Genomic DNA, 12477 nt, shown 5'->3' on the forward strand with positions numbered 1-12477 from the left:
AGGGTCCCCTAACGCTGACTACCTACAGGTGCGCACAATTCAATGCACCTAGGTTTCGCCGAACCTGTTGATTATGAGCTCCGGGTTCGCAGTTCCCGAAACAATTATCATTATTACATAAAACGGGAGAAGCGATTGGACTCATGACCAACAAACCGGAGCTGACTGTCACGGAAAGTTCATTGACCTGGCTGGGACTTTTGGAATATGCTATCGCAGCGTTCGACCGGATACATGCCAGCGTGCGTGGCTCGAATGATAGCTCTAGCTGCTAGCTGGAGGAGAAGCGAGTCCTAGCAAAGCTTCTTCGGATATATTGATGGGTGAACACCATTCGACTGAGCAAAGGACAAACAGAACACCACGCCAGGCTGAGTGGCGAACAGAGTAACACCAACCACCTTGTGACAAAACAAGACTGCGTAGTCGCATGTTCACCGTAAAACCATGAGCCACGAGCAACAGAATGATGCAGTAGACAAGTGATACATAGGTCCATTCATATATATATACTGCAAATATATTACAAGTATAGAAATAACGCGATCAACGAAAACCAACAATGCTATGTGAAGAAGCAAACCAGAACACATTGACGCACATAAAGAACAGAGGATGAACGTTAGTCTTACACAGAGATACACAGGTGGACAGCTACCCCAAAAGAGCGTAAAATCCAGAGAGAAGGAATCTGTCCACAGTCAATAAGAAAATGGGTCTAAAAGGGTTGATGTTGCTTGTTTCACTGAGACCCCAAGAGACAGTTGTCCTAAAACTAGCAGCCTGATCTAGTGTAAAAGACCTTAAAGAAAGAAAGCAGGATATAAGAGAAACTGGGGACATGAAGAAAGAGACAAAAGGCACCAAAAGCCATATAGATTGACATGACAAAATTTGCTCTAGAACTTGGCGCTTCAAAGTCAGGAAATCAACGTAGAGTTCTTGGTTCCCACGACATCCATTTGGGTAAACAGAAATGCACAACCTGCATCAAGCAGGGATGTACAGGATTCACATCTCTAAAGAAGCTTTCGACTAAGGGAGGTGACGGTGGGTACGCCACAGAAATAAATCAGTTCACACAAAAGAAAGGCCAAGTACTGGTTGGTGGGACTGTACAAAACACCTATACATAAGCAAAAGTAGTTTAAGCCAGTAGAAGGTAGACATTACTGAATGAATGCAGACAATAAGATGCACAAAAATGATACACATAAATCGAGCAATTACGTTCAAAATAGTAAGTAAAAAAGTCATCGCACTACCTAACGATGGCCGGTGGCAGTGGTCATCCCCGAGTTATTATCCACAGCTAATCCGGAAGCGGATGCATTGCACTGCACTGCACCTGTGCTGGAGGCCTGCAGCTGAGTGACCGTCGTATTGTGTGGGCTCAGTCCAGTTCCGTTCGCGGACACTGCTGTCGCCTGGACGGCTGACGACTGAGGAAGAGAGGAAGCATCTTGAGCGTCGACTGGAGACGTAAGTTCAGACAGCGCATTGATTTTTGCCTGGAAGCAAAACAAATGAAATTATAGGGCATAAATTGCTGATGCTGGTTTTAGGATTCCAAATTCAACAGCTTTCGCTTTCAATGTAAGTTTGCAATTAGAGCGAATAACAAGCATTCTGCAGAACCAAAAATGCGAGTAAATCAAGTACGATGTCTCCCTTCCCCAGCTCGTCAATGCAACAGCAATACGTGAAAACGGCTATTCGGACTAGTCATCCGAGATTGTGGTGCGCAGAAAAATGCGAACGTCTTATCCAAACGAGGCGGCTTGATGGGGTTTTTTTAGTTTAGGTAAGTTTATCACTATTGCCCTGCAGCTCAAGTGATATAAGCTGAGCTGTGTACATGGTTGTACCCATACAGAGAGACAAGCCCTCAAAAGAAGCTACTCCGCACTAAGCTTTAAATTTTTGATGGTTTTGTCGACCATTTTCGGTCAGACCCTTCAAATGGTCTCCCCATACAGAGGACCATACAGCGGAACTCAGACAAACGATACTAACACGAATTGTCAATGAAATCGTAGATAAAACTATTCCAATCTACACGAATGTCGTTACGCGTGATGATACAGATATACTTTGGCCAAAAGAATCAAAGGTACACGGTGAGAAAGATGGCTACCACTTACAGGAGGGTTGGCGTACAGACAGGCGTTGACCGCCGGTCCCGTGTGTGCATTGGAAGACAAGATTGAAGACGAATAAATTTTAGAATGCTGCTGTGGTTGGGCAACCAGAGAAGTCGCTGCATGGGCGATGGGCATAATATGTTGCCCCGAAGCCGCCTGAGGGGTAGCCAATATCGTCGTCGAAGCGGAGTGATGTTGACGAAACGCATGTTGTAAAGTGGTGGGATGGATCAGGGTATTTTGTTGTCCAGAACCGCTCCCATGTGACTGTAAATCCAGGAGAGGAGCGAACGCCGCATATGGAGAAAGGCATGCAGCAGTATCCAGATGCTGATTTCCAACTGCATTAGCAAGTTGTCCACTGAGCTGCTGTGAATGTCGACCAAGGGGTGTTCCATCACAAGGGAAACCAAGAGGCTAGAAGTAAAAATTTCCGTTAGACACAACTGAAAATGAAGCAGAAATTCACACCAAAACCGTTGCAAGCTGGACGGCACAGCGTTGTTCAGATATCAACATACGGCATTCATTCACCAACCAAACCCATAAATCAATAAACGGAGTGATAATGAGGATTGCACAGAGTTAACGAGTTGACTAAGCAATCAGAACTACGCACCGAATAGTACGCACCGGAAACTCATATTGAATAGAAACACGTAAACAAAGTCTGGATCTAAACGACTGGTTGCGAAGCGTTCCAAACAAAGAACGTCCCTTTCTTTACAACCAGAGCTGAACTCAACGAAGGCATATGGGAAGAGGAAAGGCTTCCAAAAGAAGTTGGTCCTCGCAAACAGGGAGAACGATCGCAGCGTAAAACAGTAGGACCGGATTGAAATGAAATTAAAACGGCTGAACGTATGGAGAAACGCTTGAACGCTACTTGCACTGAAAGAACGTCTGGGCCTACCTCAACCGACTCTAGCAAACCAGAAGAATGGTTGCTGTGATCAGTACTGTAATCACTAGTCGAATTGGCAGCGAAGGGAGAGCTCGTCTGATGAAAAAACATAAGCTCATGCCCCGTTCCAGTAATAGGACTGTACAAGTAGGTCGCCGGACCGAGAGTGGTAGCAGTTGGAGAGCCCTGACACAAACATGCGATAAAACAAGCATGCAAAGCAAAAACAATGAATTAGTTTTAAAAACCTCGTGAGTTCAAAATACGATTTACTCGAAAAGATCAATGAAGTAAACATCCTCTCGTACAGTTATGACAGGTAGTGTACAAATGACAGTTCAAGGAGCATACCACGCGGACATATACGGATAGGTTAAATAAGTCAACTTTAAAAACCTCGGAATAGTTTACATGTCTATGCATAACTGGCTTCTAATGTTGTGGGAGAGTCTCGTTCGGGTTTCACAGGAATATCATTGTCATATCTCGGCTTTTTGCTAGGTTGCACAGATGCGTCCAGAGTGCTTAATCCAGCATTAAGCAAACTCGCCGCACTTTGATGTCCATTATCGACCGAGCATTCAGTGTGATATAACAGGCCCGGAGCTAACAAACCAGGATTGTTCATCGAAGCCGAAGCGAGCACTGCTAAGGCTGTAGCAGGTGATATATCGAAAATCCCACCGGTTCCTGTGCCAAGCGCGTTTGCTCCAGGTTGTTGTAATGCGGCAGCAAACAGAGCCGCCGTGGATGCCGTCAACACAGAAGGTGAGGTTAACCGAAGTGTCGCTGGGAGGCTCACAGCGCCTTGTTGCAATAGAGTCAAGGTAGAATCGCTTACCTGTGGGTGAGTATGAAGACTCTGATTTTGGATTGTTGGTGTAGAAGTTGTGTTTCCTACAGCATTGGACGCAGTAGTGACAGAACCAGTGTTGGACACATGCGTGGAACTAGTGACGTGTGAAGTCTGTGCTTGCTGTACTGTGGGGGACCAACGCCAGGCAGCTTGTTGCGCAGCGACTGCAGCAGCCATTGCGGCAGCCTGTTGTGGTGTAAGCGAAGCACTTTGTACCATTGTTTGTGGAGTGCCTGCCGTCTGGGGAACGCTGTGGGTGGTGACGGAAGGAAGCTGCTGGGAAGTTTGATGAGCGTTACCTGCAGACTGTTGCGGCCACTGGACAGCGGCCGCCATTGCTGCGGCTGCGGCGGCCATAACAGCTGCGGTATTATTCGACTGAGCGTTCATATTACTTCCGCTAACAGTGACTGGGGTAAGCTGTCCTGCGACTGATGGGGCTATCCCTCCAGTGATTCCGGTTGTCTGGTAATGCTGGTGTTGTTGCAACGCAGCAGTCACTTGTTGTTGAGACAGCTGGGCATAAGGCGACGCTGTAGCTGATGCGGCTGATGGCAAGTAGAGCGTTGTACCTCCACCTGGCTGGGGTAGCATCATTGTTGCATAAGGAGCCGTAGCCTGAAATCAAAGTGTTCAAGGTGATAAATGCTGTATTCGCCTAAAACAACCTAGAATGTCAGACACATATCGAAAGATGTTCAGGGTTCATGAAAGCTATCGACAAATCAATCCACAAAATCAACTGGGCTTCTGTTAACTCTCAAGCACAGCGTCCATAAAACCTCGGGAGCGTTGAGCACAATAGAAACTGAAGATAATGGCAACAAAACCTGAGCTGGTCTAGTGTTTAAGACGCAACATGACAGGTAGCTTCTCGGGTGCCCCTGTCTTGACTTGGACTATCCAGAAGTATCTCAGCCACCGTGCTTCATTGGAGTTGCAAGGCAGCTATGCACCGAAAGTGTCATCGCTACACGATGTCTTTCCTCATATGGGTTAGCTTGTGATCCACTCTGCTGTCGAACAGAACTTCCGTAACTCAAGTTGCACAGATGATGTTAGTTTGTTCGATTAGCAGAGTAAACCGAAGAACTGCCTAATGTTGTTGAGTTTTAGGTCTAGTGGACAAATATTGATGGGAAAGTTTGCGCGACTTGAAGTGGACCTGAAAAGATTACCTCCAGTTCTGTCCCGCCTACGACGAGCCGAAGCGCACTGAATAAACGTGGTCCACATTTCAAACTTATAGGAACAGCCACATGCAGCCGGTAAATTCGAGGGATTATTTAAGTAGGAGTGTATAAAACTGAATCTAAGTGACGCACACAAATTTCAACGAAGTCAGTGCGCAGAAACAGCTAAAGTGATCCTGGTTGAGATGGGCTGACAGAGATCAGAAAATGTAACTGATTGGCGCATGGGGTCAGTAGGATAAAACAGAATGATTCATGTCCTTACTTTTGAATGGCTCGCACCAAAGAGGAAGTTCAATGATTTCTGCTTTTAATTTAGCTCGTTCTTATGGTTCCATTGATGACCTTCCAGTTGAAAAAGTGCACTTGACCTCGATATTACATGTGCCACTGGGTTGAAAACAGTCACACACTGATCCATTACGAAACGGTAGTCCTCGGAGTCGCCGCACGTCAGCCCTACACCTTCGGTAGCTATGGAACATTTCAGAAAAACTATTTCGTATGTTTGCTACCATCAAACTGAAGTTTGGAATGGGAAAAGACCAGGCTGTCATTCGCAGAATTGTGAGCTACAGATCAAAACTGACATCACCTCTTCCAACATCTAGCAGAACCTCGCACGGATTGAATATGACCACAACCTATTCTGTTTGCCGGATTAGATGGGACAGGACTTAAGCGCGATATTTTTTCCGACCGACTAAACTTGCCGTCAGCGTGCAGCGATACCACGGTGAACAGAATGAACAGGATATCCATGCACCTATTCACCACAGCTCCATATGTTTCAATGCTATATCCAAGCCATATAAGAGGAACTGAATTCCAAATAGCCATTAAATTTTTACTTTTTTTCGGTTGAATATCTTCTAAGTCAAGATGAGTCGACCAGAAACGTCTCGAACAGTAGACGAGCACGGATACCAATAGCAAACATACAGTTTGTCAGATCTTGTGGATCGAGACTGATGAGATTTTGCACGAATTGAAATCAGTCTGCAAAAGATATTCAGTTATCGAAGTCACGCCTACAGTAGATCAAAGCACGGTGCATAAGCACAATTGCTCGTCGAAGATATTTTCAGCAGGTTGAGGATATGGAATATTCAGCCTACTTAAACGAACTGACTGAAGTTCATTCAAACCGATAGAAAAAGCACGAAAACAGCCTCATAGCTACCTTCTTACCTATCTACTCGTATAAGAATGAGATATACGTACGGGGGAAGAAATCATCGTCAGCTGTAAGAACCGCGTATCTGTCGTATAGTGGCTGTAGCTGCCACAGTTTCATTCACCGATGATTTGGAGAACAGGAGTAGACAGCTGCACATTGGATGCGGGAGCTGATGAATTGGTGTGTAAATGCGGCAGTCAGTGGACTGTTAAGTGGGGGGTTGGAAGGGAGCTATGCGTTGAAGGCAACAGCGCCAGTGAGGGGGCGACTGGGCCATGTCTGACAATGTCTATAACCATTGATGTGGCCCGTCTCGGCGTCCCCATCCAGGAAGACGTCAATGACCAGTGCAGTTGAGTTTGTTGGTAATGGCTTTTATACCTTGCTGCCAAGTCACTGTTTGACCGCCTCTGGCTCTCTTCCAACCTCCACGGGGTTTGCAAGAACCTTTAGAGGAAGCCGGTTGACTGGCTTACGCAGCACACGGCCAAGCCAGCGCAACCTATGCAGTGTGATCAGTTCTATCGAGGGTGAGTTATCTCTTCCAAATACCATTCGACGTACTTCAGAATTGCTGATCCGGTGTTCCCACCAGAATCGGACAATGCTCCGAAGACCGACGGCCAAACCTTGAAACTCTTTTGACGTCCTCAGCACGTAACGGCCAGGTTTCTGATCTGTATAGTAATACGGAGCGCACCGCAGCATTATAAACTCGACCCTTGACAGAGAAGCTGATGTCACGCCTACACCACAGGTGACGTAGGTTCGCAAAAGCTGCTCTGGCCTTCCCAACCCGGATGGAAATATCATCTTTCGCGAGACCACCGGGACTGATAGAGCTGCCCAGGTAAACAAATTTGTCTACTACCTCAATCGGTTCATCCACAAGATAAGGCTGGGGTTCGAGCCCACCCAGTCTTGCAGTAGCACTTTACACTCCGGTGTGAAGCGCATGTCATACCGTGAGGTGGAATTATTTAGATTATTTAACATTGTTTGCATTACTACGGGGTCTGATCCAATAAGAACTATGTCGTTTGCGTACTCTGGTTCGTTTGAACCCTTCACGCGGTTGTGCGAAAAGAATCCTTCGAGGAAGTCGGTCGACTAGCATGCGCGGCGCGTGGCGAAGAAACTGGATGCTGAAATCCATAATATATCCCGAAAACCAGAAAATGGCATCAACTGATGCCGATTTTAGCATAAATCATCATCATCGTCACCACGTTTTCGCGAAGTGATCAACACCTACCTCCTACGTAGTCTTGTATGCAGCAGTGGTTCGAAGCCTAACAAAACTATTATTCACTGGCCAGGGAATTGAAGTTCCTGACAATTATTCCACGGCGAAAATCATATAACGACCATGTTTTTCAAGCACAACTTACACAATTTAAATTCTGGAAAAATAAAGCTGTAGGCACTGAATGTAAACAGCTTAGCTTCCTAAGATTTCCAAGGAAAATTAAATAAAATTAGAGAAATAACCTCTATTTCAACCGCAAGATGGCTGTTGATCGACCGTGTGGCGGATCTGCGAGAAATCAAAGGTCAAACTAATTTTAGAATCATTCATCTACTTCGCTACCCTAACTGAACTTTAACACCATGAAATTGGCTTAAACTGATGTTTCCTCCCGAATACATGACAATGAAACTCATCAATTGTAAAATAATGCCTAATCAGCTTGAACCAGATATGAACTCACTACGCGGTGTGGATACGATGGTTAATCTTGATGTATCATAGTCATCCTACAAGATGCGTCTTTATTATCCAAAACATTACAACACTGCCCCCCTCTTGATTTCACTTTGAAAGATCCTAAGAGCACTGAAGCAATAAGCTAAGCGAATTCATGGCCTGTGGGTCATTGATGCCTCAAAATCATCGAAGTAGACCTTGATCCATGTTACAAGTTCCTTCCAATTTATAATACGAATTGAACTGATTTGTTGTGAACCCAAATGGTGGAGTGAATTCCAGGATTTGATCGATTGTACTGCCACCAGAAGCACCACCCTAATTTTGGGTTCGGATCCAATAGTGTACTTATCGTCTGACATATTATAAAAATAAGTAAACCTGGTTTTGTTGCATTGAGCGGATATGTCTTAGTAGCACGCCCGACTCGCATGTCAGATGTTCGGAGTTCAAACCCCTGCTTGGCCATTGAATATGCCATGCTGATGGGCTGTAATAAGAGCAAAACTCGAGTCCAGTGCTTAACCCTTTTTGGTGTGGACTCACCAGAATAATTACGCCGGGACAGGAGGACGACTGTTAAAATGCGGGTGATGCGAATGTGAACAATACATATCCCACAAACCCCAACAGCAACAATAAATTAAAGGATCAAGGTTCAGCATGACTACGTACCTAGATCGAGCAGCAGACATTATTTAGGGATAATCTCATTCCTTATTTCCGGTTAACTTAAGCAGCTTCGAATGACTGAGACCCACAGTAGTACAAAAGGATGTCTCTATTCAACCACAAGAGAGCAAGCAGTGCCAGCATACAGGGTCGATATGTAGTCAGTAGCAGTCAAATGCCCCTGTTCTCTTTGGTTTCGCCCTCACAAGTGTGCAAACACATACGGAAGCAATACTCAAGTCCTGCACAGTCATCACCAGATCTTGCCAGTTCACAGGCCCCGGTAAACACAGGGTTGGCTACAGTCGGTAACGTTTTGCGGCACGCGATAAAGTTTGCGAAAAAATGACTATTACGACATAAAGCACGCACTAATCATTTTAAGTGATTTGCAACGCGTGCGTATATGTGGTTACCCCTGCCAGGAAAAGTTTCACACTCATCACAATATTGAGTATTGCACGGTGAACCTCAATCTTCTTTAAGTTTCGTTGCGAACTACGTTTCATGAAGGACAACCGATCTTCGCTAGTTGCACATAAAATCATCAATTCGTTTAAAATTAGTCCCTCAGTATTTGTTTGAATTTACTTTATAACCCTAGCTTTCAAATCTAGACTGTGTTCATGCGATTGGCCTTCTACTAGTCTGCAGAGTTTTGAGTACCTTAAGCTGGGATTGGTGCACAGCGCACACAGTCAAATCCACCTGTCTGATGTTGAAGTTGGTGTAATTTGCATTCTGAATCATTTCAAAACTTAGTGGGAAAAGACGTCACTGGTACAAGAAGAGGCATACATTTGCGTATCCTCCTATCCCTGAAATCAAGTAACACTTAACGCCCTCTGTGTATCGCAGTGAATTAAAACTGCGATCCCAAGGGACCTACCCCAGTCATCTCAACTGTTCGATACTACACGGCTCTTCGCGTGCACTCCCAATCAGATTAGTGGGCTACATTCGTAGTCTCGCTGGGGACAACCCCAAACACGAGGCAGACGTGTCGACATGGCTGAAATATGTGGGTGAATTGACAGCTCAAACTTTTAAAACCCTTAGAGATGATACTTGTAGGTAACATCTGGAACGCAAAACGTCAATTTCAAATATCGCCGTACAGCGTTGAATTCCTCTGGTAACTCGACTGATGCCGTGTACCATTTTCAACAAGTCGCATTCCGTGAAATTAAAGCGGGACAGTAGACGTGACGCCGACCCACAGCGTCTACTTGGATATCCAATCTTATAAAGGGTGCGCTACTCCACGCTATCATTGTTTACATGGAAACCCTTTAGCACAGCCTCTTGAAGCTTGCTTAAATATCCCCATGCTTTGAAAAATAACATAGTGATGAACACTAATGTTTTCGGGATCTCGTCATCAGGTCAGTACATATCTAATGGTTAAAATGAGTCTGGTTGGTCGTGTGACACGAATCAACCAACCAACTCACTCAACTGCCCTCGACTGTCTCACAGCATCCAACTAGATGTGACATGAGGGGCGCAGACAACCGATCGTTCGTGTCTCCACATTTTGCATTTCACTAACCAATCTTTGCTGTGTATTTCATTTTTCGCTCCTATTTTAACCACTAGATATGTACTGACCCGATGACGAGATCTCAAAAACAAATGTTCTGAAAGACGCCTAGACCACACCATAGAGATGTTTCAAATACGTCAAATATCGGAACAGACCAAGGAAGGACCGTACCGAGGAAACTGGAAACCAAGATGTCTGAAAAACGCCATTGAGGACACCGAAGTTCGCACCGAGTTTCTCGATTTAAGGAGATACCTATCGATAGCTCATAATTAACAGGATGGGGATAGCCAGCTAATAGGGATTTCGTTTGAACGTATTATGCTTCATTTCATTTGATCGCCAGCGTTACCGGGTTTAACCGACGTCGTTGCCGGACCTGTTGCGTAACGAGTATATCCTCTGGAACAACCTGTGCAGACGTATGCCCGGACATTAATGTAACTGTCGACATGTCTCCAACACTGGTTCACAAAGCATTCTAATTTGATTAAGGGTAAAGAGCATGAACACACTAGTCCGCTTTGACAAGTAGGAGGGACTACACCACGATCAGCTATTGTCTGCACGTGTCCGATGGTCTCCGCTTTCTTTTATCAAATGCACAACGCCTAGCACCACTGATCTTGCGCGGATTTGAGCCAGTTCCTACTTTCTAACCATCGAAACAATGTAGACCCTTGCACCTCCGGACACCAGATTATCGTACCATGAGACGTTAGGGCACAACCCAGAAGTAGGGCTCGTTCGGTCATGAAATTCAAAGTAAAGTAACCAAACTGCCCTCAAAAACAAGTTTGTTGCTGTTACTTTGTATAATTTACTCATTTCAGTGCAGACCTTCATATCTCCAGAAACTTTATGCATACGATTTAACTACTTAATGAATATAGATCGATACAAACTTGCGGATTGAAAAACAGCCAGTAAAACTGAATGATAAAGATCAACAGATGTGTATCTCTACTAGAGTGACGACCCCCAGGAAAGAACGTGCCTCCAACCTATGCAGTACGTAAACATGCTCTATAGAACTTACTTGGGTTAGCATGGGATATTCCTGTCCGGGCAATGAAAAGACAGCCATTCCGTTCTGAATACTGTAAGGCATTGCACCACCGGCGAAGAACAAAGCAGCCGGCAAGTCTGAAAAGAAAATAAGGTGTTAAATAAAACAGCTAAAAGTGGAACAAACGAAATATCAAACTCGACTAACCGCGGCGATGATGCGTCTTTCAACTTACCCGCTCTGGGGAACATTTGCTGCAAAGCAGGTTAGTCAGAGTGAATGAAAAATATAGAAATGTCAACGCCCTTCCAAAGAAGAAAAGTGGTAAAGATCAGAAGACCTGAACACCGTAACATGCGTGCCGTGAACACAGTACCGAACGGCCGTTTTCTGGGCTACTTTCAAAGCAATCCTCAGGAAAGCTGAGCGGAAAATGGCGTCAAGCTGGAAGACTGGGGAGAAGAGCCTGGTGGTTTTCCCCGTTCGCCGAATAAAGATATGGAGTAGCAAAGAAAACTATGTCGTCTGTCCCCTATGCTCCCAGCCTCGTTCATCAAATATGAAGCTCACTAAACGAACAATGAACAGAATTCTCTGCGAGTCCCTTCTAGGAAACATTGAGAGCCATGTGCCACCTGTCATCGCAAAGACTACCCGCTCAAACGGATCATCAACTGCCTTCTACCCCGCCCCTGGTCAAATCACTACAAGATCCATCCACTCCAATTTCATTGGTAGTTGCTAACTTTCACGATCACACAAATGGTGAAGAGTAAGTGCGGTGGCAAAGAAGCGACCAGTGACACAACAGAGGATGAGCTATATTCAATAGATATTAACTGCTTACCTGCTTCCGGATTGCATGGCCGATGTTCAATTTGCGGTCTTTAAAAATCAGTGTCTCAGACTAAAGTAGATCAACGAATGAGGGGAAATTACCTCATTTTTTATTATCTTCTCAGCCATCTCTTGGCTTTCGAAAGTGACAAATCCGTAACTCCTATGGAAGGGGACAAATAACCAGACTGCAAACAAATTACCCTTTTGAAACACCAAGACGATCACTAATGATCTTGACATCTTTGACTTGTCCAAAACTGGAAAAAAAGCTCTTCAGTTCCTGTTCCGTTGTCTAATTGTTATTAGGGATAGAAGCCTAAAGCCTTACATTTGAGGGGATGCCACCCACAAAGATTCGATTGGGAATGAGCGTGCCGAACTTTGGAGGATTCGATGAGCCGCCGGTCAGGGAATGACATGCAGTG

The 12477-nt window shown here is 45.0% G+C and overlaps 1 protein-coding gene across 1 annotated transcript; it reads right to left on the reverse strand.

The window, feature by feature from the left end:
• Positions 1 to 500: 500 nt before the first annotated feature.
• Positions 501 to 12461, reverse strand: T265_13550 (hypothetical protein; the record flags this gene model as incomplete). The annotated part of the gene is made up of 10 exons (XM_009169433.1): positions 501 to 1511; positions 2145 to 2561; positions 3058 to 3234; positions 3890 to 4522; positions 11243 to 11349; positions 11448 to 11466; positions 12060 to 12119; positions 12152 to 12212; positions 12253 to 12344; positions 12381 to 12461. Coding segments are annotated over 10 exons (1893 nt in total), but the record flags the coding sequence as incomplete, so codon positions are not given.
• Positions 12462 to 12477: the final 16 nt, after the last annotated feature.

The sequence above is a fragment of the Opisthorchis viverrini genome (assembly GCF_000715545.1).
Source record: "Opisthorchis viverrini unplaced genomic scaffold opera_v5_78, whole genome shotgun sequence".
Taxonomy (NCBI): Eukaryota; Metazoa; Platyhelminthes; class Trematoda; order Opisthorchiida; family Opisthorchiidae; genus Opisthorchis; species Opisthorchis viverrini.